At 40.3% G+C, this 24,600-nt stretch overlaps 1 protein-coding gene across 2 annotated transcripts in view; it reads left to right on the top strand.

The window, feature by feature from the left end:
* Positions 1-24,600, top strand: part of ctnna2 (catenin (cadherin-associated protein), alpha 2) — a 303,521-nt gene that overhangs the window by 247,096 nt on the left and 31,825 nt on the right. For both annotated transcript variants that reach the window (XM_075462955.1, XM_075462956.1), the window contains 3 exons: positions 15,919-16,011; positions 17,864-18,020; positions 18,626-18,826. In XM_075462955.1, coding sequence (XP_075319070.1) covers positions 15,919-16,011; positions 17,864-18,020; positions 18,626-18,826 — 451 coding nt within the window. The remainder of the gene's footprint in view (positions 1-15,918; positions 16,012-17,863; positions 18,021-18,625; positions 18,827-24,600) is intronic.

Below are 24,600 nucleotides of genomic sequence, written 5' to 3' on the forward strand. Positions count from 1 at the left end.
TTTCCAGTGGAATTAGATGATGAGAATGGCCATTTTCTCTGCCATTACTGGTAAACACTAGATCATAGCCCGTGTAAAGAGCCGTTGAGCTGTCCTTGTAGACTAATAATGGGTCTTGCAGCATCTGTGTAGCCTTTGTGGATCCTCAACATTGGAGCATTTTTAAGTTTCCTGGTTTTCTAGTGATTTACCGTATTTTTCTCACACGTTCCAGTATTATTACGTATTCTGGGAGGTTGATGATTAAAGATACATTATCTAGAAAATCTATCAAAGGTTTTGTCCTGGCAGTAATTCAACAGTGTTTGAAACAGTCCATTACAGCATTTATCAGTACAGTTATGTGGAACCTTCCGGTCACTATGGACACCAATGTAATATTATCAGGCCATTGTTTGCCTTCTCTCTGCCCCTTTTTATTTCGTTCTCCCTCCCTTTGCTGTCATTGCCCCTGTAGCTTTCATGCAAAGATAGCATGATAAGTGAAAGAGAAGCCAACGGGGATGAGCAATGCCTGCTAAGCTGGTCTTAGTCACGGGGCATTGTCATTAGATTAATGGAGTAGAAGGAGCCATTCGTCCTCTCCAGAGGGGAGCTACACTTTTGGTAGGGTAGTGAGAGGCAAAGATGAGACAGACAATGCGGCTCTGCCTCAAATATAGGATGATGAGGCAGTTAACACTTTCCACCCTCTGCCTAAGCACCTTCACGATCTTCTATAAACACTGTGATGTTCCTAGTATGGCTTTTTGTGACTCTAAGTCTCTCTAACATTATCACTACATGACTGAAACATACATTTCTTTAAAAGATTTTTTTAAATTTATTATTATTGCACTTTTAACAAGGAACATGAAGCATTTTACAGAGAAAACACTCATTCTTTCTAAGTCTATCCTAGGATGGTCGATTTGGTTCAGTTCTCACAGTAACAACATGCTCCAGCTAGCTGTCTTTATTTTGATTCAAGGATATATATATATATATATTTTTTTTTTTATTATTAATTTTCTTTATGAGTACTTCAAAAGGCTGCTGTTTCTTTGGTTTAGTAGAGTTGTAAAATATAGTTAGACCTCATATTACTCTTAAAAATGGGTAATTAAATTAGTGAAAATATGTAAATATTCCATTATTGGTGTAATTGCAGTATTTCTTGCTTTTGTCTTTTGAAAGGTCATTAACTCAACATTAAGTAGGACATTCTTTTTAATTACTTGCTTTGAAATTAATTTCAGCCCAAATGTTCTTAAAGCTCAACTTCACAGCTTTGCCCACAACGTGTACGTTTCTATCAGCACGCTTAGTTTGAAATTTAGGTCTTGCTCTATTCAATTAAGTCTGGAAAGTGGGTAAACGGGAAAGAGAGAAGTCTGCAGAGACTCAAGTTGAGCAACACTGGCTGAAGAGAGGAGGCGATACAGAAGGTCTTTACTTTCACATTTGTTGCCAGTTTATGTATATGCTCGTGTTACACGGTTAAGACGCGCTTAACCATTCACGTTCAACTTAGCAAACAAACAGCATATGTATTCACACAACTAGTGAAATGATATGATTATCTGCCCGGTTGCTCGGCACTTCAAAGTGACACAATGCCAGACTGCAGTGTTGCTCATAAATTTTTAAATGGCTGCATTTTAAATGTTAACAATCTGGCTGTAATTTGCAGTCAGAGTGAGGCTGCAGCATTAGGGCCTTCGCACACCAAGGCTGCATTTGTCATCCAGTATCGTGCAATACGTCACACGATGTCAAGCATATTTACACTCTGACTTTGAAGCTTTCATCCAAATATTTGCGTTTTCGAAAAGATTTAATTTTCCTGCTTTTTCTTTGGCATCAGTCAAATGCCTTTTGAGAGCTGTTTGACTGCACAGAGCCACTGTACAACCGAGACATTGTCATCCACGTTGACATCTGACAAACTCAAGACTTTGCACCGAGCACTTTATGACAAACAATGCAAATAAAAAAAAAGGGGGGGGGGGGGGGGGGGGGGGGCTGTGGACGCCATTTTGCCTCATGTTGTAAATATCTGGAATGAATAGATTAATGCAACACATCAGACTCTGTGTGCAAACTTTCAGCCTGTAATATTGTTTTCTCTGATGACAGATTAGAACAAAACAAACAAACACGTGTCAATCATTTTATATGAGAAGTGACTGAGATCTAAGCTTTGAGCTGGAGCGAGGTCCTCCATGTGTCGCTGTCGCTGAAACCACTTCCGCATTCATTTTCTACGACGTAGAAACCAAGAAAGAACAATGGATATTCTTATCGGAAGGACGATACCATTTATTATTTATTTTCATGTGCTCAAGGCTTTAAAAAGAGCTGAGCTTTCAGATATAAGAACATGCAATCCTCCTCTGGATAGTGGGTTGTTAACTGGGTGGGAATCCACAACAAGGTTTATTTAGCATTTGCTTAGAATGGACTCAGTCATGTTTGAAAGATGTTAAAGCTAATGTAGTTCTCCTTTGTGTGCGGAGCGTTGCAGACTATAAACGCTGTAGTAATTCATAGATAACACTCCCGAATGCTATATGTGACTTTTATCCATCACATCCATCAAAAATGGACAGCATGAGCATTATTTACTGACACGGAGAACTCAGATGCGTTACTCCCCATGAAACAATATTCATAGCAGCATTAGAATTCAGGCTTAATTAGACATCCTTTATATTTCAACATTGCTGTGTAAGAAAACCACCTGTAACAGAGAAATGGCTTCAGGTTTCACATCAACTGGCAGTCCCAGGCAAAAGTTCTAAATGCTACTTTATTGGCGTAATTAGCGAAAGTCAGTGCTTTAAAGGCTTCTGCTGATTGTGAACTTGGCTTTGTGTTGTTACTGGGTCTTGTTAAGGTCCATTTGGACGACTCTCCCCTTCCAAGAACTATGCCAATACATTACCATTACATTTTGAGACAAAGTAGATGTTCAGTGCCACTAACATTCAGCATTTGTCTTCATAATGTCAATACAGTGGAAAATTAGACGCTTACGATGAATCTGTCCACTTTAATGTGGCAAGAGCCCTGCCAGTTTAAAATTACAGTTGACTAAATTATCTTAGGTTTCTAAAGCCTAAGATAATTCTACTTTCAAATGTTTTTTTTTTTCTTTTCATCCAAAGTGTGCTGAAACGTACTGGATGTTAGTACAGAAACTCTGCTTAAAGGGCTTCAGTATACATGAGGTGTTGCGTATTGAACCATAATGGAGGAGGACTAATGGCTTTTTTTTATGGTGGATATTTTAATTGTATTGTTAATTCTGCTTGCAACCTTTGTGTTAATGGCCTTTCACATCTTCACACTTCTTTATTTTTACTTGGAAGAAAGTCACACTTTCATTCATTTTAAAGGGCAGTGATTAAGAACCCCAAAGCAAACCGGCCCCTCTGATGTATCTGAGGGCGTCATGTCTTATTTTTACTTGACCTAAGTGATGAAAACCTGTATTAGTATTATTATTATTATTATTTTTTTTTTAGGTTGAAAATCATGTGACACTAGTAATATAAGCCACCCTAGTCTTTCTTCTCTTTTGAAATATGAGTTTCAGAGTTCACAGAGGACATTTTCTTATATATTTTGTCAGCACATGGAAGGACATTGATTTTATTGCCCCTGAGCTGAGATGCCTACACTTTTCTAACATGCATACATGTGCATGATATGGAATGAGTAATTATTGATTCTTATGAATCATAATCTCTCTTCAGCCGTCCCCCAATTTAAAGGTTGAGGCATTAAGGAATGACAACCGCTGACCTTTCCCACTGTGTGCATCTATTATCCAACAGGACTAATCATGCTTTTCTTGTGCCTTAGATAGATGTGAGGAGGCAGAGGGATGTGATGTGGAGAAATGTCAAGGTCTTGCAGTGTTCACATTTTGTCTGAGATTGGACTATGATGTCATAGATCCTTTGGATCACATTAGAATCTCGTCATGGGTCGAATAAAGTGCTGTACGTTTTGTTTTCGACCAGTATATAAGCACGTCAAAACATAATACCTCCCACAGTGATATTACCTTTCAGTGTGCTTATATGCTCTTCAGTCTTTTGTTACTGTGACAACGGTGTCACACATGTATGACACCGTTGTCATTCTCAACACTTCAATATGTTGAGAATGGGTATGTTTTTGGCGCTTAGATTCACTGGTCATTAAAGCGTAAGTTAGTGTGAGAGCAGCAACTGCTGCCTGAGTCTGTGCATATGTCATGGATGCCTGTCTTTGACAGAAACTATTGAGCTCTAAAGCAGTTAGACATCACAATATCTGCTAACAGCACACAATGCGAAACTATGCAGTGTTTGTACGGGCATTTCCTAATAATTCTCCCTAAAAAGGGTGATTCTTGTCTTATATCTGATTTAGACGAGTTGCAACACCGATAGGTAAACTGTTCTTAGCATTAGAATGGGTTAAACATTTCAATTCCCCTGAAACAGTTTTTAAATAGCTTCAGCTGCAGAGGGACTGTGGAATGTATAGATAAATTAAAAGGAACAGCCCAGAGGTCCATTTTCATAATTATGTTTTGGTGCCAAGCCCAACTGCTTGGCTAGCACTCCTTGAAAAAGAGAGTGGGTGGGCACCGGTGGGGAGCAAAGGGAAATCGATACTACAGTTAAAACAGGCTTAGCTGTGTTTTCGGGGGGAGTTGAGATGACCTGACCTGTGAGACAGGCAGTTTGTCCCCTATGTCAACAGTATTAACTTGACTGAAAAGCAAAAGACATAAGATTAACAAACCATTGCAGACCATTGTAGTATCCACCTGGATGACTCTATTAGTGGTACTGACCACCCCCAGCTACCCCTGAGTCCTCAAAGCAGACTGAGGAGGGATCAGTCGATCCTGCCTTTGCTCCTTGAAAGGGCACATGAAAGTAGCAAGACTCTGAGGCCAATACAAAGTGTGAATACTGCAGTTGTTTCATGCCTTAGGCAAAGTGAGTCAGCCATTTGTTCTCCTTTCCTTTCCTTTCTCTCTTTAATGCCATGTCATTCACAGCCATGTGAACAAGATAATCCAATATCCAGGACTTTAAACTGAAGCTTAACAGTAAGGCACTCCTCTACAGCATGTCTGGGCACATGATTTGATTTGTTTATATTGCTTTCAATTACCTATCTCTGTCCCTTGTTGAGCTCAATAAAATGTTATATTGTGGATATTTTTCTCTAGGTGCCCATTATGTCCTCCCGGGGCCCTCTTCATGTAGGCATTCAAATTTCAGTGTAAATATGAATCACAATATCAAACTTCTGCACATGTGGTCACATAAAAACACACCTGTCTCTGATCTTAATAAAGGGCTGGGCAAACCGGCCGCACACAGATCACTAGCAGCTTCTTTTGTGTCACATCAAGTGCCTCTCCTCTCTCCACTTTCCTTTTTATTCATATGCTGTATGTACATCAGGAACCACATGCATGTGTCTGTACTGGCCTTAACGGATGTGTGTTCCACCTCCAGCGTTCGATTTGAGCCCCTCCCTGAAGGCACTCCCCAGGAGCCCACAGCAAACTATCATATTCATCGAGAAGACAACAGTAACACTCAAACCTCAGCCGTGGCTCCAGAGAAAAGAACACTAAATCACACTGTCAGCCTTTCATGCAAGCACAGTCATGGTTGTCAAGGAAACTGTGATGTTATTGTGATGGCTATATCAAAATCAGGGAGACCCAGGGGAAAAGAAACAAAGATAATACAATTGAACTCCAACTTAGTTTTTTGCTATCATCTTGACTCCATGTCCCTCTATTGGTTATTCTGAGTAAAAGTTCCCTTTAACTACAACTAGAGTTTTGGCAGGTGAATTAAATACAGCTGACGTTTTCTCTCTGCTTCCTTCTAAGTCACATTCATCTTGTTGGAAAGAAATTCAGTTTTCTCTACTAGATTTTGGACATTTTCCGTTTGAACTCCGCTTTTTTTTTAAAGGTTAAACGTTTCCACATACTGTATGTTTAACCATACAGCTGCTTACGCCTAATTGCTGTGTGACTAAAAAGCTAAATGCACTTTTCTTTTTGACCTGAAAGAGCTTCGCTCTCCCTCTGTGTGAGCTGTAACCTGAGCACCTGTGTTCTGTTTGGTGGCAACCAGAATTTCCAAGTTTTTCTCGATTTTATAAACTAATGTTAATGTGACCAAAACCAGACTTTTAATGCGCATCTCAACATATTACTCAAAATCAAGCTTTTCACAACTGGACGAAGGTGCCCTAATAATGCATTTGCGAATCAAATCATTGGTGAATGTATACACCCAACTAAGTGTATCAGTATAGCCAAATCCCTCAAAAAGCTGTTATTAGTCACTTTTTTTTTCTTTTTCTTTTGTCAGACATCAAAACTTGGTCGACATAATGATTGAAAAGTAGCACATTAAGTCTAATTGTCAACTCTCAACCACTTTTTCGCAGCTTTTTCAAATTGTCAATCCGGTCTCATTAAATCTTCTTGATTCCATCGTCATGATATAATCGTCACCATTCATGTAACTTAAAGATGACGTCTGTGCACCTAATCCAAAAATCATCTCTCACAGAAAAGGTTGGAAGCAGCACAGGTCTTGAACCTTCGCCCCCCACCCCCACAGAGTCGCGGTGTCGGATATACTTCAATCAGTAGCTGGATTTCACGCCCGTGCATGTGCGATGGGACAAGGGCAGTCGTTAAATCGGTTAAATAACCGAGTCGAGCTGTAACTGTGGCTCAACTCAGACGCGCCTCATAGAAGGAACCCAGGATGAAGGGAGTTCTCAACGTGTAGCCCAACGCTATTAAAGATCTTTTTGAGCCATTTCCACACATGCAGTGCGGAGCTGAACTTTCCTGGAGCGGCTGTATGTCAGGACACAAATTATTCATTTCTGCATCAGATGGAGCAGACTATTAGGTGAATTTACCCAGCCAGGTGAACATGTCAATGTCTGAATAGGTCACCTTATTTTTTGCTGAGAATTCACAGCAGGTAAGCGTGCATGCTGACAACAGTTACTGCTGCTCGTATGCCCATTTCCACTCTTTAGATGATGTGATACATCCACATACATGACATGTGGAATAGCTGTCGACACAAAAACAGTCATCCTCATGGATAAATCGGACGCCTCATCTGCAATCCTCAATATGCTGTGAACAGAAGACCGCAAAAAATACTTTTTCTACAAAGCCCTGCCCGTTGTGTGCAATGCACAAGTTTGTGTTGGTGCCTCAGCTTTACACGCACACCTAACGCACCGGTATTATACATCGGCAAACGTAGCAAACAGAGTGTTGACAGCCGCTCCCTGTTTCCCTTACTGTCAGGTTTTTGGCAGCACAATTTGGTGGCAGGACTAGTACATGTTGACATTTTTTGAGGAGATTTGTGGAATCAGGCATGTTGGATGATGATGATGTTTAGATAAACATTTCCTGATGTTTACTTGGCGTGTTTAAAACTGATGCTGTGGGCTTCCTCCTTGAACTGATTTTATAATGCCACTGGTGTGAGAATCCCCCGGCATTATAAAATCAGTTCAGGAGGAAGCTGGCTCCACTCAGACACATGGGTGGTATTTCTCCTGAGTATCTCCCGAAAGCATCCCATGCAACAAAAAAGAAAAAGGTTTGTTTCAAGCAAGTGTGATCCGATCTACACACATTCTCCTGCGTCCAGGTGGGAAAACTGCTGAAATTTGTATTTATGGCATCAAGATAAGGAGGGTTTCAGATTCTGTGAGTTAGAAACGTTTGGTTTGTTTTCAGGAGGATCGAGTGTTTATCTGTCAATGTACCGTGTTTCAGGATTTTTCATTTATTTATTTGTTTTTTTGTGTGATCTGCACCCGTTGCGGGTTGTACCGATCATAAAACGAAGGAAACTGAAAACATTACCGCAGGGCCTGAACTCTGAAGTCTTGTCTCGGTGAACACAAACAGGATATAAACCGAACGCAGCAGCACTCTATTAAAAGCAGTGCTGTCAGAAGGTGAGCTTAATCATCTGACGCACTGAGGAGAAACTTTAAGCACATCACAGGGTAATTAATGTGGAAGTTATTTTCCAGTGAAAGAAAGTGGTTGCGTGTAACTATTATCAGTGTGCTGCAGAGGGGAGCGTCTCATTACCGGGGCTCTTGCTGTTCCTGTTGTAACGGTTTAGTCAAAAGGGACATGTACAATTGCTTATGCTGACCTAGTAGCAGCTCTGTTAAAGAGTCATTGACCGTGTTGAATGGGGGTCATTTAACGTTCGTGTTGCCATCAGGGGGTCATTGTAAGTGTCTTAACCTTGGTCAGTTAAAGTTTAGCTGCACAGAATAAAAGACAACTGGGGCTCATAGCTGCAAAAATGAAAGAAATCCAAGATTTTTGTTAACATTTATTTACTGCATTCTATTCACTATTCACTTTCACTAGATTATCTTTCTAATCACTTTCTGTTCGTTTTCATTTCTAAGGTCGATTCTGGATTCTTTTATACTGATATTAATCGCTGGCGGCTGATATGAAACAATAATCCATGTCTTACAGCACGGCATCGCTTTATTACTTTTCTTGTCATCCTGCACATGTGAAGTCAACAGATCCAAAATGTAATTGCGTCCTCATTGTTTATTTTGCGGTACAATCCGTAAATTCTACACTATTATTAATGGGCTAATTTAATCCGAAAGATTAGTTGTCATACGTTGTAAGAGACACTCTTTGTCTCCATGTGCGTAGCCGCTTTTGTGCAAGAAGCTGTGTTTGTCATTGAACTTGGAGGTCAACTCAGAGAGATGGGTTGTGGAGGAAGGCAGCACTCCATCCCAGTCGGCCACATGTTAGTGAACACGTCACTTTGTAAACACCGACTTAAACTCATTTCCATTCTGACTTAGTCTAAAGAGAACTCCTAAGTGCATTAGAGTCACTCGCAATTTAGGCCCACTTTGTCTGTCAGTCGGCAGTGCGTGTGTGGGTAGACGGAAAAAAAAAGGTAGCATAGGGAAAATTAAAATGGTAGTCTGTAGTCAAAGTGACTCACACATCATGTTATAGCCTCACTGTACAGATTTAGGTCAAACACCTCTTTCCCCCCCTAATTTTACATAATGAGATATGTAATGTTATTAACAGTATTGCATGGACACGTCAGGCTCACTCACTGAGGGACTGTTTCTTTAAATATATCATTTATTTATATATATATATATATATATATATATATATATATATTTTTTTTTTTTTCTATTAATGCCTGATTTGAAATTAGGAAAATTAAAAGTCTACCGGTCAAGAGCCGTTTTCATCAGAGCGAGATCCAAGTGTAGAGCAAGCACTACAGTCATTATCATGCTGAACATGCTTTGAAAATCCATTGCCTTTGTTCTTGTTATTTCACACTTTTCTTGTTTAATATGCCACAAGGTCTGGCATTGCTTTTGATCTTGCTGCAAGCCCGGTGGGCATTCCTCCTGAGGCAATACACACTTCACTCTGTAATAGGGATTGATTTTCAAAGGCGTGGTTTTTTAGTCAGTCACAGCAAGTCGCCAGCTCCTGCTGCTTGGAATCCTCCGTAGACCTGAACCTCACACAACCTCCGTTGCCTGGCTAACCCAGTATCATGCACCTCGACCTGCTTCTGTCACCCCTCGGTCCGTGCCGTGTACGCGAAGTCGTCGCCATTTGGAGCTGACGGCTCGTGACTAAAACAAATAGAAGTAGTCCTGCGAGGGCTGTAATGTGATTGTTTCACATTCTTCATCCTGTATTCCCCCGTTACATGTTCTGCTCTGTCTGTTTTGACTGACTGACGTACTTGCGGTTTGTGTGAGTGCGTGTTGGTAGGAGAAAGGCAAAAAAAAAGAGTCGTATATAAACACTATTCCAGCAACAGGAATTTTCCCTTACAGAACTGCTGTCAGTCATCATATAAAGTAGCTTAAAATGTCATCTCAACTGAACGCTTCTATCATAGTCCACTCCACCTGAAGTCCATGCCGTGCCATCTCCTCAGGCGAAGCTGTTATTCCTGGAACCTCGGCTAACACCAGGGCTGTTGGCCTTTCTTGATAGTTTTGCAGGAAGGATAAATGTCGGAAATGGCTTTCGAAATGGCACGGTTAAGGGTGGCACTGACAATTCTCAGTGAAGTATGCTTTTAGTGTATGTCTAATGGCAGAAGTAAAAGACCTGATTTGTGAGAAAGCTTTACACATTACCTAATACACGTGATTCCATGGAGAATCAACAGATTGTGAGGGCAGTCTGATTTAAATAGCAATAAAAGGACACTGCTGAGATGTTCGTCAAGGTATGACCATAATCTCTGTTTCCTGACGACACATTGAAAGTCCTATTGAGCAATGCGCTGCCTAAAGTAGGAGGAGAAAAATTGAATATGTAAATAAATGAAGTTTTAAAAAAACAAAAACTATTGGCGCCATTTCCAGTTACTCGGCTCCATTTCAGTGATTTAGATGGCTTACATGAGAATGCCCGTCTCTCCGACTGCCATGGAAACCTACATCAAATTAGAATTGAAGTGATTATCCAGAGCAGAGTGAAAAGACGAAATCGATAGTTCTTTGTTCAAGGCTAAAATGAAGAATGGTCATTCAGCAGGGATCTTTCTCTCTCTGTTGTCCATCCCTCTCCGTCACTGACACACAAATACACACGCAAAGCCGTGCATGTGCCTCTTTGAATTTATTTATTCCACTTCAACATGCCTGGCCGTTAGCGTTAGACTTGCACAGTGCAGTCTCAGACCTTATGCCATGGCTTTTCCCTTCCCTGTTTAAAAACAAAAAACAAAAACAAAACAATAAACACCCTGAGGAGAAGCGTTTCCTAGATAATTGCAATTAGTAGTTTTGGCTGGATTTTGTAGCACTGGATCTGACCTTGCTCTCTGTGCTGGGTAACAGGGAGTAGAAGTGGGCCTGTTGGGCATTTTTCCAGCTTCCAGAGAGCCCTCTGCTCCTTTGCCTCATATGAAATGCTGCAGCAGTCAGAGGGCTCTGCAGTACTACAGATAGGAAGCTGTGTCAGTGAATTAAGTCAGAACAGAAAGACTTGCTTTTTGTTGGTCAAGTAGCGCAGTTATACTGTAATCAGAGAGGGTGCTCAATTGGGAAAAAGTGTTGGACTTTGGCCTTACTTCTCGAAAGCCTCGTTCTTCTCTAAGCTATAGAAAATAGCACATAAACACTTTTTCCAAGGATATTTTTTTTTGTTAGTTCAGTTTCATCCCACAGAAATCACACCAAATTGCATAAGAACGAAAATGTCACACCAGAAATTGGAACAGGTTTGTTCACCATGTTACATTAATTTGTGCACTGTGGAGAAATGAGAAAAGAGCGTTTTATTTCCTCAGACAATTTCAAATGTTCTTTCAGACTGAGACCACTGAAAAGCATAAAGGACTCCACCTGCAGTCCGCTGAAGTTAAAAGGAACCCGCAGCCGTCGATCACTAACAGTTTCCAATCGGCCACTAGTTTTTTCTACTGGTAGTAATTTGCATAAACTCTGCCTGTTCTTTCAAATTAACTTTGCAAAGAGGTGGAGAAAATTGCGAAAATATTGCAACAAAGTAAAACTTGCAGGAAATTCTTTTTATAATCTACAATAAGGTAGAACAGTAAGCAAATGCATGGAGCCATGTAGTAATGAGCTGTGCGGTGTTCAAACAAATCTTCTGCCACTCACAGATTTGTGGTGCTGCCTCTCAATCACCCTCTATTTCCCACTTCCTCACACACACCACGTTAAACACACACGCCGGGCTTCATGTAAAGGACTGTAATCCATCAATGTGTTCATTGCTGTCATGAGTAAAAAGACAGAGCTCTAAGCAAGAGTCCCCTCAAACAAATTTGATTTACCTCGGTCTCTCTCGAACAGTGACACGCGAGCACTAGAAACTGCTAATACAGACAGGCACCCGTCGCTGCCAACAGGCATGTGTCTGTTTAGTTCAGTTTCAAAGCCGAGGCTCGTGTTCGGATCTGATTTGTTTAGGGCTGGTATTGGATTAGGAAAAGTGTGAAGTTATGGAAAGGAATTGTGAGCGACTGTAATAAAGCTCGGGAAATCTGATGACGGACAGCAATTTGTGTGCGTTTGTGTCACAAGGAGTGAGAGGGGTGGTTTACGGTTGGTAAGGGTGTTTTATAGCAACTCTAATTATTTCCATCTTTGTAGAATAATTCTAGCAGTTGTTATACTACATCCTGACACACAATCATACAATCTTTTAATTCTATCAAGCGCACATGTCTTTGAAGCAAGCGGACTGTTGACTGACAAAAGAAGCCCAAAAACTGCTTAAGAATCTGCACCAATAAGCTCCTGTACATGTATCCTATGAAGAAGTGAGGTTAGACATTAAGACACCGTAGCTTGATATCAAGGCGGACATGAATCAAACCAAATTTCTGACTTTTGATTTGTGCATTAAAGCAGCTCTCTGCATCAAAAAAAGCATCATAATGTTCGAAACACGTCAGTCATGTGCCACAGCCTTACTGGAAATACTATTTTAATGAGGTCAGCTCTGTGTTTTCGTATGTTACGGGAACCTGACCATTTTGGATCTGAAATAATCAAATTATGCTCCTGCAGCTGAAGTCTACTATCAGCCTGTGCGATGTCTGAACTACATAAAGCATGCTGACGCAGATGTCTCTCGTAGTAATGTAACTTTAGAGTCTGTTGTAATTCAACACTTGTTAAAATACATTCAGAAATAAATCCCTGTCCCCACACAAACTATACCCCCACAAATGAGCAGTTCTCACATGTAAATACTGGAGATATTCAGGAGAATTTGTGGAGGCCTTTTTCCGCAATAACTGTTGACACAAGACTTTCACATTGGGAGAATTTGGGCTGAGGATACTTCCCCGCAGAGGGGGCTATATGTGATGTAAATGACACGCTACAGGTGAGGCTCCTTGCTAACATAGCAACAGCAGTGAGGGGCACGTGGAAGGCAGCACACAGGTCAGCACAATGGTGCGACTCTCGCCAGCACACACAGACGCATACACTCTGTGTGCTCAGCTGCAGCAAATGCTCTGATCGAATTCGCTTCTACGTTCGCTACGTCATCTCCCCAGCTGATGAGATTCCATTAAAGGGCTGGGTGGAAAATCGTCTCCGGAAGTCTGGGTTGAATGTCGTGGACATTTGTGTGCGCATATATTTAGCTATATTTCCGCTCCGGAACATCTCCAAAACATCTGGGAGTCCAGTGGATGTGTGAAAACAACTATTTCGGGACAGAAGCCCTCAAATCAAAAGTCCTGCACACTGCCCCATGAGATTAACTGCAAAGATAGGCCCGTTGTTTACACAGGTTTCATTTCATCATGCGACATCCACACCTTCTCCCAAAGGCAATATTCCCGAAACACAACAATGCTCCACTCTTTTGCACCTCCTACATAAAAGCACATCTTCTCCCCCACCTGTAACTTATCCTGATACATTTAAATGAATATGAGAAAGGGATCCATTGATGACAACTTTGACACCTTTGCCTCGGTGCCCTTGCTATTACTGCATCATTTTTTTTTTTTTTTACATTTTTATGCAACCTTTAGCTCAGGCGAAATTCCCCAAATATGGAACATTGCTCAGGTGCTTCCACAAAACAAAACTGATTGCACTTGTGACCTTAAGCACCGTCCTATCTCTAAGCTGTCCCCTGTGTCCACAATCCTAGAATCGCTATTCAAATCACAAATTGTCTCTGTGAAGCCAATGATGTCCTTTTGCCACAGCAGTCAGGCCTCGCACCAGCCTGGGGCACAATTACTGCTGCAGCTGACATTATTAACTCACTTGATAAAAAGCAGCACTCTTTGTACTTCTCCTAAATGTTTTTTTTTTTATGTCGTTGATCGCATTTGTTAATAAGCAGCTTCTTCTGGGGTTCGATGTTTCTGCTCACAACAGGTGCAAATTACATTTCTTTGAGGCTAATGCTGCTTAAAAACATTCCTTAATCAGATATAAAGCACCACTGATCTTTTCCTTTTTTTTTTTTTGTCCATTCAGAAACAGAATCTTTTTTTTCATATTCTTTTTTTTTTTTATACATATTTTTTGGGGGGCTTTTTATGCCTTTATTATAGGACAGTGAAGAGAGACAGGAAGCAAGGGGCAGAGAGAGGGGAATAACACGCAGCAAAGGGCCGTCCGATGCGGGATTCGAACAGGGCCAGCTGCATGAGGACTAGCCTCTGTACATGGGGCGTCTGCTGTACCCACTACGCAGGGGCGGTTCTAGGGGCGGGGCCACAGGGGCATTGGCCCCAGCTGAAATCTGATTGGCCCCCTGACGTGCCCCTGTCCTGTCACTCATCTGTCTTTTGTCCGGTTCAGTTCCCCTCACAAAAACCGAAGAATAATGCTGTTTTAGAGGAGTGTAATGTACAGTAGTCACCCACATGCAACCTTGTGTATGTTTGTGAGAGAGATGTTTTGAACTGACAGTATTTGTGAAAAAGTAAAAAGGTTTTAAAAAATTAAATAAAATGCTGGATTTTCTCACATGCTGTGTGTGTTTGAGAGCATTTTGTCTATGTACAGTAAAAATGCATATAAAATTGGTTAGGAGTTTTTTTTTTTTTTTTAATTATGTGTTTAATTAAGTGTTTGAACATGGTGTGACTGGTGAAATGCATATACAGTACCTTACCAAAACAGGGAATTGTGTGCAAGGGTGTTGGACAAATACTTGGCCTCTCTATGAACACTGTGGCCCCTTAATGGCCCCTTACTCAGAAATATCCTAGATCCGCCACTGCCACTACGCCACAGACCGCCCCTGGCTTTTCATATTCTTAGGCCGATAGTCTTAGCTTGTGTGCCGCCGGTGTCACCAAAAGGTTACAGACTGCTTTTCGTGAGCCGCGTGTTTGATTTGAAACTTATTCTAATCTTTGGAAAGACTGATTGTGTTAATTGTACAGGAGCACTAGCCATTTGTGTCGCCCTCCTTTCCAGACTTTAAGTGACTACTCAGCCTTACAAGTCCCAGAACATTTAGCTGGACAGCAAATTGTATCAAAATAAAAGCTTTTCTGTGTATTATTTTAAATGTTTTTTGGGGGAGGGGGTTTAACATCATCAACCTTTGAAAGCAGGAAAAAAAAATAATTTTGAAAGTCCATGATAACGTCCGCATTGAATAATGGAAATATCATTTGGGCTCACGCCACCCTTAAACCCCTGGATGCCATCTATCATAGTACATTGCTACTTATTACTCTTGGCAGTTCAGGCACTCCCCAATGTGAGTTATTTGAAAAAGTTGGCTGGACATGACTGGCAACTAAAAGGCATTGGCATACATTTACCTTCCTCTCTAAGGCTTCGCTGTCTAACCTATCAAAATAATTTATTTTATTTATATCTTCATGGCACCAGATGACAGGATAGATTGGCAGCTAGAGTTACTCACACAAAGACTGAATGCAGTATACTTAGAAAATAAAATTTCTACTTCTGCTTATATATGTAACTTTCCTTTTTTTTACACAAGCTATCTTTTGTGCATTTGGCCGCTGCCAAGGATTGTTTTTATGCTTATAAAATCTTTTTTTATTTATTTTTTCTGTGCAAAAAAACCCCCTGATTTCTGACCGTAAGTTGAATCTTGTAAAAGCCAATATAATGTGGTACTTTTCTTTTCTTTTCTTTTTTTTGAAGATAACCACTTGATTGGCCTTTGGCTTACCCGTTATTACCTCGATAATAACAGGAGAAATATTTGCAGCACCTAAAGACTGTAAATTTACCCTTTCAGTGCAAAATCTGCCCACCAACAAGTGTTAAGCTTCAGGTTTCAAGGATTGTGACTTTTTCTTTATTTGCTTTATTCAGGTGGCCAACCTGGCTTGCTCCATCTCCAACAATGAGGAAGGAGTGAAGTTGGTACGAATGGCTGCCACCCAAATTGACAGCCTATGTCCACAGGTGAGTTTCTTAAAGAACAATATCATCCCTTTTTAAAGCACCAATATGCAAACTGTGCTCGGTGTGTTTCGGTGATTAAGAGCCATTCTCAACTAATCCCCAGATGATTTTTTTTTTAAGCAGAATAGCTTGAAATAGCAGAGAAGCTCTATGAATTTGCGTAGGAGGAAGTGTTAACATCGTTTCTCAGACGGCAGGCAAAGGAAGATCGTAAAATTGATCCATTATTTCCAAGGTTAAGAAGCAGGCCCCCCTCGTTCACATGGGAAGGAACACAATGACTGGAAAGAGAACTGGATATGGGAGGCTGACTTTAAGATTCAGGCCGTAATGTGAAAACTCCCCGCCGTACACCTGCTGAAACCCACTAGCTGAAAAATTGTTTCCTGATACCTCTTGACAGAACACGTGAAAGAAAAGAAAAGCAAAGCATAACAAGCACTTGTAGTTAAAGTCCACATCCTAGTTGCCATAGTGACATGATTGTGGGGACTAGTCTGTATTAGGCAAGGGCAAGTTAATTTGTATAGCACAATTCAACAACAAGGTGATTCAAAGTGCTTTACAGATAGATTAAAACAGTAGAAATAAAAAGCATGATTTAAATTTTATACAAAAAAGAAAGAAATAAGATAAAATCAGTAGTTAAAATGTGATTAAGTTTTGAAACTCAAGCTTTAGATTTGGTGAATGGTATCACCAGGACGCTGGTCATCCAAAAAAGTAAAACTAAAAAAACACCAAACGGGACGAAATATGAGAACAGAATTTCCATGTGATGATATTGTTTGTCCTTTAGTCAAATGTTCCTGAAGATGTTAAATAGTGTGCATCCAAATGAATCCATTGTCTTTTATAAACTCATTTTTTGTAGTTTCATGTTGCTGTCAATGTATTTGAGATCAGACACAGGTTGTGTTGTCACAGTCCTAAAACTAAAACGGTAAGAAGCATCTTTGTGTGGTCTTCAGGATTGTTTGCTAAGCCTTTCTGCTACAAGCTACTAACAGGCAACAGATTAGACTGATTGCCTTCTTGGTCTAAAACAAGAAACACCACAAGTGTTTCCTGAATCCTGATGAGCTGAGCTGAGCCACTGTGCTGCTGATCCTCCGGTAGCCACCCCTGTCAGTAACTTTTATTGCTGGTCGCTCCTCATTCATGTCTTCAGCCACGTACTGAGCTTGGTGTGAGCATCATTCAGAATATCAACCTGGAATACTTTGCTTTTGTGACCTTTTCATTCATTGCAGCTGTTGCACAGGCTCACTTTGTTTACAACCTGCACTGCTGCAGCTTAGACAACCAGTTCACAATTAGAAGATCCTGTTTACAATATTGATATTGGCTCAAAGCTAGATAACTTATTGTTCTGTACCACAGATCTCTTTTTCTGTTCATAAACCATTAAAATATACACGCATCGGCCACACAGATGCTCTTGTCGTTAGTATGCTTTACTAAGGCAAAAATGGGCATTTTAATAGAAATCAGGCCCACAAGATCTGGCATTATTAAATATGTATCAATGCATTAACTTTTTCTAAAAACCAAGATGGGCCCCAGGATGTGTGCCTCAGATGGATTTAAAGCCTTATTATGAGTTTGGGTCTCTCCATGGTGCTTGTTTATAATTAGAAAAATACAGACATATCCTTCAACATAACATATATAATATCTTGTTGTTAACATACCTCGTGCTGAGAAGGACTGTGGTTCACACACAGCTTACACACATGGTCTGATGCCTATAACTATCATGTTAAACCCAAATTTATCCCCATAAATGCACACAGTCGCGGCTGCTCTCATATGGAACGTGTTTACTGTCTTGACCTTTCCTCCACGCCAGGTTATCAACGCTGCGCTCACTCTGGCTGCCCGCCCCCAGAGCAAGGTGGCCCAGGACAACATGGATGTTTTCAAGGATCAGTGGGAGAAGCAAGTCCGTATTCTGACCGAGGCTGTGGATGACATCACTTCCGTGGACGACTTCCTTTCTGTGTCAGGTAATGCAGCAGCACAAATCCTAATTCCCAGATCAAATTGTGGAACAAAATGGAAGAAAATGACCCCCGTGTTGACACTCACAAAGTTAGCCATGCAGAAAATTCTCCGTTGATTAGTGAGATAACAAACACGAGACCACAACATCAGGAAAAACAAAACAACGAGGATGAGAAAAAAGCACCATGCTGGAGTTAGAAGAAAAAAGCACCAGAGAACAAATAGCTATTTGTTTTGCTTGATTAGGGGCGTTTAGTCTATTAATTTTTCCTTTTATGAGGATGTCACAACAACTGTTTATTTGCTTGCTATTTCCCTAGAATTGTTTTATTGGAAAAATAAAGTACAATGTTTCAGCTTTTTCAGCTTTGATAAGTTTTTTCATCCAGCCTTTTAAACTGAGCAACATGCTCAAAATAAGTGAGATGAACGACTTCATCCAATTCCAGAAATCATCAGCACACACTATTAAAGACATGGCTAACTTTCATTTACAATAAAAATGTATCCTTTTGAGAAGAATTGCATCATTAAACAGTAATTATACCTCCCAAACATTGAGTCCCTCTTGCCGGAAGCCTATTCATTCTTCTCTTTTTCTCTCCAGAGAACCACATCCTCGAGGATGTCAATAAATGCGTAATTGCTTTGCAAGAGGGAGATGTGGACACTCTTGACCGAACTGCTGGAGCTATCCGGGGCCGAGCTGCTCGCGTAGTCCACATCATTAACGCTGAGATGGAAAACTACGAACCGGGGGTCTACACTGAGCGTGTGCTGGAGTCCATCAAGCTCCTGTCTGAGACTGGTTAGTGCGCCGCACACAGAGCTGGCGTAGCATGAGGAGCTAAAGCTGAATATATTGCTTTTATATTGCATGTTGCTTCAAGCAGTGAAGCTACTTTAGCGTGGAGTAGTCAAACATTCACACACAAACACTAGATCTAACATGAACTTTCCATTCTGGTCGGGACAGATGCACCCTAACTGTCCACTTTCTACAGTTTAGACTGGAGTCTCGGCTCTAACACAGATACAGAACACCAGTTGTACCCCCCTCTGACTTTAATGCCTCTTCTTTGTTTTTCATGTCTTGTTAATTTTCCCCTTTACTGTGCAGTGCAGGGTCTTATTTTGGAAAAACTACAGGCAGAAGTGGAGATTGTTGAGTACTTTTCACTAGATCTGAAAAATAAGGATTAAGTAAGACACATCAAGAAACCTTGAGCAGCATTGTATTAATTTGGGTTGTTTAAGTATTAAATTGTCTCAATATATTCTTGCTGGTAGTTTTAGCTTGTGTTTTAGAAACAATAGCTACAAGAGTTCGGGGCATTGAATGGAGTGCATTCCATTTAGTGCATTAGTGTACAGTATGAATTGAAGAAAAATAATTTATTTATTAATTCAAGGTGTGACGATTAGAGTCAGAATTTGCTGGTATTTAAAGGATAAGACCGTTTTTTTGACATTGGGCCCTTGATTTCACATTATAACATGATGTTCTACTCACCCCTGCTTGTTGTTGGTCATTTGGAGCTGTTCCGAAGATATTCGCGAGGCGTCTGGCTGCTCTCTTGAGATATTCAGCCATGAAACGGTTTCCTATGGGCAAGTTTATACAGGCACAAACTATGCTGTTTATAATTTATTAATTACTGTACACTAGCACTGATAACGTGGAGGTGCGTCGCTTACTTAAAAAAATCCGGGTTACTAATTTTGAATTTTAGCCGAATGAATAAATAGGCAGCAGGTCTGTGGGCTGTCTGTGGCAGTAGCACGACGAGGACGTCAGTAACACCCACTTTACGACAAAAAAATCAAAATTACAGTAACCCGGATTTTTTTAAGTAAGCGACGCACCTCCACGTTATCAGTGCTAATGTACAGTAATTAATAAATTATAAACAGCATAGTTTGTGCCTGTATAAGCTTGCCCATAGGAAACCGTTTCATGGCCGAATATCTCAAGAGAGCAGCCAGACGCCTCTCGAATATCTTCGGAACAGCTCCAAATGACAAACAACAAGCAGGGGTGAGTAGAACATCATGTTATAATGTGAAATCAAGGGCCCAATGTCAAAAAAACGGTCTTATCCTTTAATTTAATCCATTCTTCCCTCTGCCTGTGAAATGTTCCTGGTGCCCCTGGCTTCCAACAGAAAAAGCCCAAAGCATAATTGATCCACCCCACTGCCTCACAGCTGGAGAGTTATTATTGGATGTATCAGTCTCATTTTAGATGTTAATTTCCAAAGTAGTTACATCACATTTTGTTTTCAGGAAACAGGAATGGTTTTCTTCCTTAAAGGTCACAGTAGAACAGTGCTCCACCCCTCCAGAGTCCGCTAAAGGTCTACCTGAAGGTCTTTTGCTGTCAAAAGGTTTTTCTTTTTTTCTCACCTATTCATCATTCCTATAAGGAAGAAGCTATCTGTGAAAGTTTTCCTTTTTTTTTGTGGCCATAAATGATTTTAATTTCTAGTTCTAGGCAGTTTCTTACAAAAGGTCACTGGCTGTGGATTGTTGATAAAAATATTTGAGGAGTCAAAGTGAGTCTTCTTAATTAATTAAGACTTGAAGCGTGTATTGGGAGTGATCGACATTAGCAACCACATAAAGTCATGTCCGCCCCCTCCATTTTTCACCCCCCCCCCCCTCAAGTATCACATAAAAACGCATGGGGTTCGGAAATTGTGACACAAACCAACGGGTGTTTCTGGTCTTGACTACACTGCTTTATAATGTATGGACCTTGTATTCTACAAAAAGCTGAATTGAAAACCAACAAAAGAGTCCGACGTTCGTATTTTTATATATATATATATATATATTTAGAAATATATTTTTTCTCTTTGAAATGGCTCCGCAAATCCCTTAAAAGTATATGAAAACATGCCCTTTGAAAATGCTCCATCACAAAGGGCAGACGAAAGAAAAAAGCACCGGATAAAAGGAAAGACGTAATTCATACAATTACCTGTCCAGAAGAATAAAATCTGACCACAATGCTTCTTTCATACTGAAAAAGTAGAACATCTTCTGACATGCCAGTGTCATCTTGCCACTCTCACTCCCCTTTCTCATGATTTTTTTTTTTTTTTTTTTTTTATCCATTCTCACCCATCCTTCCCACCCCAATTTCTGCCTCTTCCATTAGAGCCCATTTAGCGAGGCGGCATATCTGTTGTTTCGCTCGTTACTTTCATCTGCCAGGATAATTGAGAGACACAATCACCTCCCCTCCCTGTTCGCTGATAAGTCGCAAACAGCATTTGGTGGGTCACGTGTGTTCGCACAACCATCTGTCTGAGCACCTCTTCAGGAGCTCCGCTCCACCATAATGGACTACTTACAGTACTAGTTATATGGTATCTTAAGCACATTCTGTTCTGTTATTGCATAATTCAGTTTAATTGATTGGGGTAATTAATTGATGAAGTACAGCGGCAATATCTCATGGACACTTAAGATCAATTTTGTACAACTATAACCTTGTCACATGCTAAGACTTTATAATTGAGCTGCTGCTCTATTAATCCTCCATGGAGCATGGATCTTGTTTCAAGAGTCAGCACGACCCAGAAGCGTCATGTCAGCATTACTGAGAACAACAAATGGAGAACTGTTGATGTTGCAACATCACATCGATTGCTTAGTGATTTGCCTTTATCATGTACTTGCTGTTTTTAAGAGCCGACATCATAATGGAAATTTAATGGTTTGAACTCGCAAGCCCAATACGGTACCTGAATGTCTGCGCAGGAGGGGATATTGTACAAGATTCAGTAATTACACTTGGTTGGTTTTTATCCAACTTAAAACTGGATTCAGTTTCCAACCCCCACACATAAAGCAAGGCAGAAAGCAATAGTTCCCAAAGTGCAAGTCCAAGAAAGTATTCCAGTATTTCTGTCTAAGCTCAAGAGAGACAAAAAAAAAAAAAAGTTTGACTCTGAAAGTGAATCACTGATTAAGTTAAAACACAGCAGTCTAAACAGAGAGGTTTAATCATTTGAAGATATTTTAGCTTTACTATAGTTAATCCTGTAACTTTTAAACACAAACCAAAGCGTTTTGGCCTCATCCCTAACCGACTGTTACACAAACAACTTGCCGTTGTAGTATAATCATATTTTATCTTGAAACAGTGACAAGGACTTGATCTACTACCTTGTTGACCAAAAAAAAAAGCAATCAAGCCATGCAATTTTTCCTGGGCAGGAAATAAGTGTTGCAGCATTCATTTTATTTCTCCCCTTTTCAAGTTGTTGTGTTGTACGTGTTTGTAAGTGATGTTTGAAGTTCCCCATTTCACAGTCTCAACATGTCAAATATCTGGGCCGAACCGCTCTATGCATTAGTGCTGCCCAGAGAAAAGAAGCAGGCGGTGAGATGCATAGACTAAAAGGTAAATTAGATATGAAATATTTGGTGCTTAATATTTGCACCCACAAACCTGGCTGTTTTGTGGAATATCTCCATCGATCATTTCAGAGGGTGCTTCAAAAACAGCATAAGGTATTACCATGTTCAAGCAACAAGTCCCCCTAAATGCAAAATCTAAAAAACGCTGTTGTGTAAGAAAACGGCTAGAAGTGATAGAAGATGCCTGTCGGGGGTGGAACCCTATGACATTATCAACCTGCACAGTTGGTGACAGCATCGGCATCGCAGCATTTACCGTCCCAAAGTGCTTCCACTTGCTGCTACAACGGACACAGCTCTCCTGTCGGTTGTTCAGGTGTTTGTTTGTGCTGTATGTTAAGAATTTAACACACTGGAACTTTGACACAATATAGTGAGTCATTTAGCAAATTCACTGTATACGTATGTGCCAGTTTTATGAGAGGATTATATTTGAAGTAGAATGCTTTTTAACTTTTTAAAATATTAAGTTGCCTGTTGTACAATGTGACTCCATGTTAAAGAACTCCAGGCGAAATTCATCCCTATGCATCAAACTAACAAATTTAGAAGTTTATAGTTTTTTCATGAAAATAATCCTTTTATGGCATAAATTGGTTTAGATATAACTAAGCCTAATTTAATGTGCGTATCCTGTGAATATGATAATTCATCCCGCCTGGCTCCTTCTCTGCCTGCTTACACCCCTCCCCTTCTGTACCCCACTCCTGCACTAAAGTTCTCATGCTACTGTTAGTTACACTATTTTTACACAAAAAGCAGCACGTTTCAACTGTTTTTGTTTCTAACGTAGGTACGCACACTAAAACAGGCAGTTTCTAGCCTTTTCCGTTTCATTTATTAGCATCTTTATCTGTAAGGCTGCAACTTACTGGTCCTATACACCACTTTCTTTTATTTAGTTCAAACTTTATTTAATGAGGTGACTCATTGAGAACTAAATCTTATGTGCAATGATGATCTGGAAACCTGCCAACCAGAGTACAGATGTTGTCTCCACAGTAACATGAAGATGATGGCATTACACTGGATCCCACTGGTAATGTTTAAGGTAATAATTGGGGGGGTTTACTACTGAAGACTAGACCTCGAACATGAGCCCCAAACAGCAAGACAGAGCTTGGAAAAATAAATGGAAAAAAAATTGATTAATCTCAGCTCATATTGTCCAAAGAAAGTAAGAGCTGTGTTAATTGTTGTTGCTCTTAACGCAGGATTCTCAGTGGAAAAACTGCGTGACACCTTGATGTTGTGTTGCCATTGATGCCAGGCTGAGCAGGAGTCAATTAAAGCCAGCTTCCACTGCAGAGTCATTTATACCTGGGACTCAATGTCGATGATGCACTTTCACGTTGCTCTAAAGAGTCGGATGTTGTTGAGTTTTGTTTTTTTCCTGTGTAAAAAGGGCACCACCTGCTAACACAGTGGACAGGCAGTTTTGTCAAGCAAAGGACAAAACTACAGTGCTTGAATCTGTAAATAGGGAGGTCCTAAACAACAGGAAACCACAGTTTCAACAGGCTAGTACCTGTTTTTGGGCCATTTGTTGCATTTAGGATGTTACAAGTTGTCCTCAGCTACTGTGATTCTTCCAGCTTTAACTGTTTTTATTTCTTCTTTGTTCTGTGTGATTCTTACCATGAGCACAGCACATGAAACAAAGACCGCCACACGTATAGGCATGAAACAGAAAAAAAGAGAGCAACAGAACAGCAGTAGAGGCTCTCATGTTAATCTGAAATCTTCACATAAATGGGTTTGATTTGATTTTATATAATAGAGAAAAAAAAATACTTTTATAATATTATTAGCACAAAGCTAATTATTTGCTCCCTAATGTGAATGCAGTTGCCGTTTTCATTTGCCATACATAACGAGTGAGCCCCTCAGAAAGTCAGACTTGTGCTTCATATGAAGCCCCAGCACTGTAATCTGTGATGTGGAGAATGTCTTCAGTGCACCGCAGTTCCAGTGTGGAGATGATCCACCGTTGTTCTGAGTACTTATTCTGCTCACATTATGTTGTGTGGAACATTGAAAGACACAAGGGATATGTAAGCAATCTGGAAAACTTGATCTTCCTCACAGGTTGTCTTTAAGGCCAGAACTTGGATGAAATAGTCTACACAGATGCAATAAATAGACCAGTTA

This window comes from Odontesthes bonariensis, chromosome 4 (genome assembly GCF_027942865.1).
Source record: "Odontesthes bonariensis isolate fOdoBon6 chromosome 4, fOdoBon6.hap1, whole genome shotgun sequence".
Classification (NCBI taxonomy): domain Eukaryota; kingdom Metazoa; phylum Chordata; class Actinopteri; order Atheriniformes; family Atherinopsidae; genus Odontesthes; species Odontesthes bonariensis.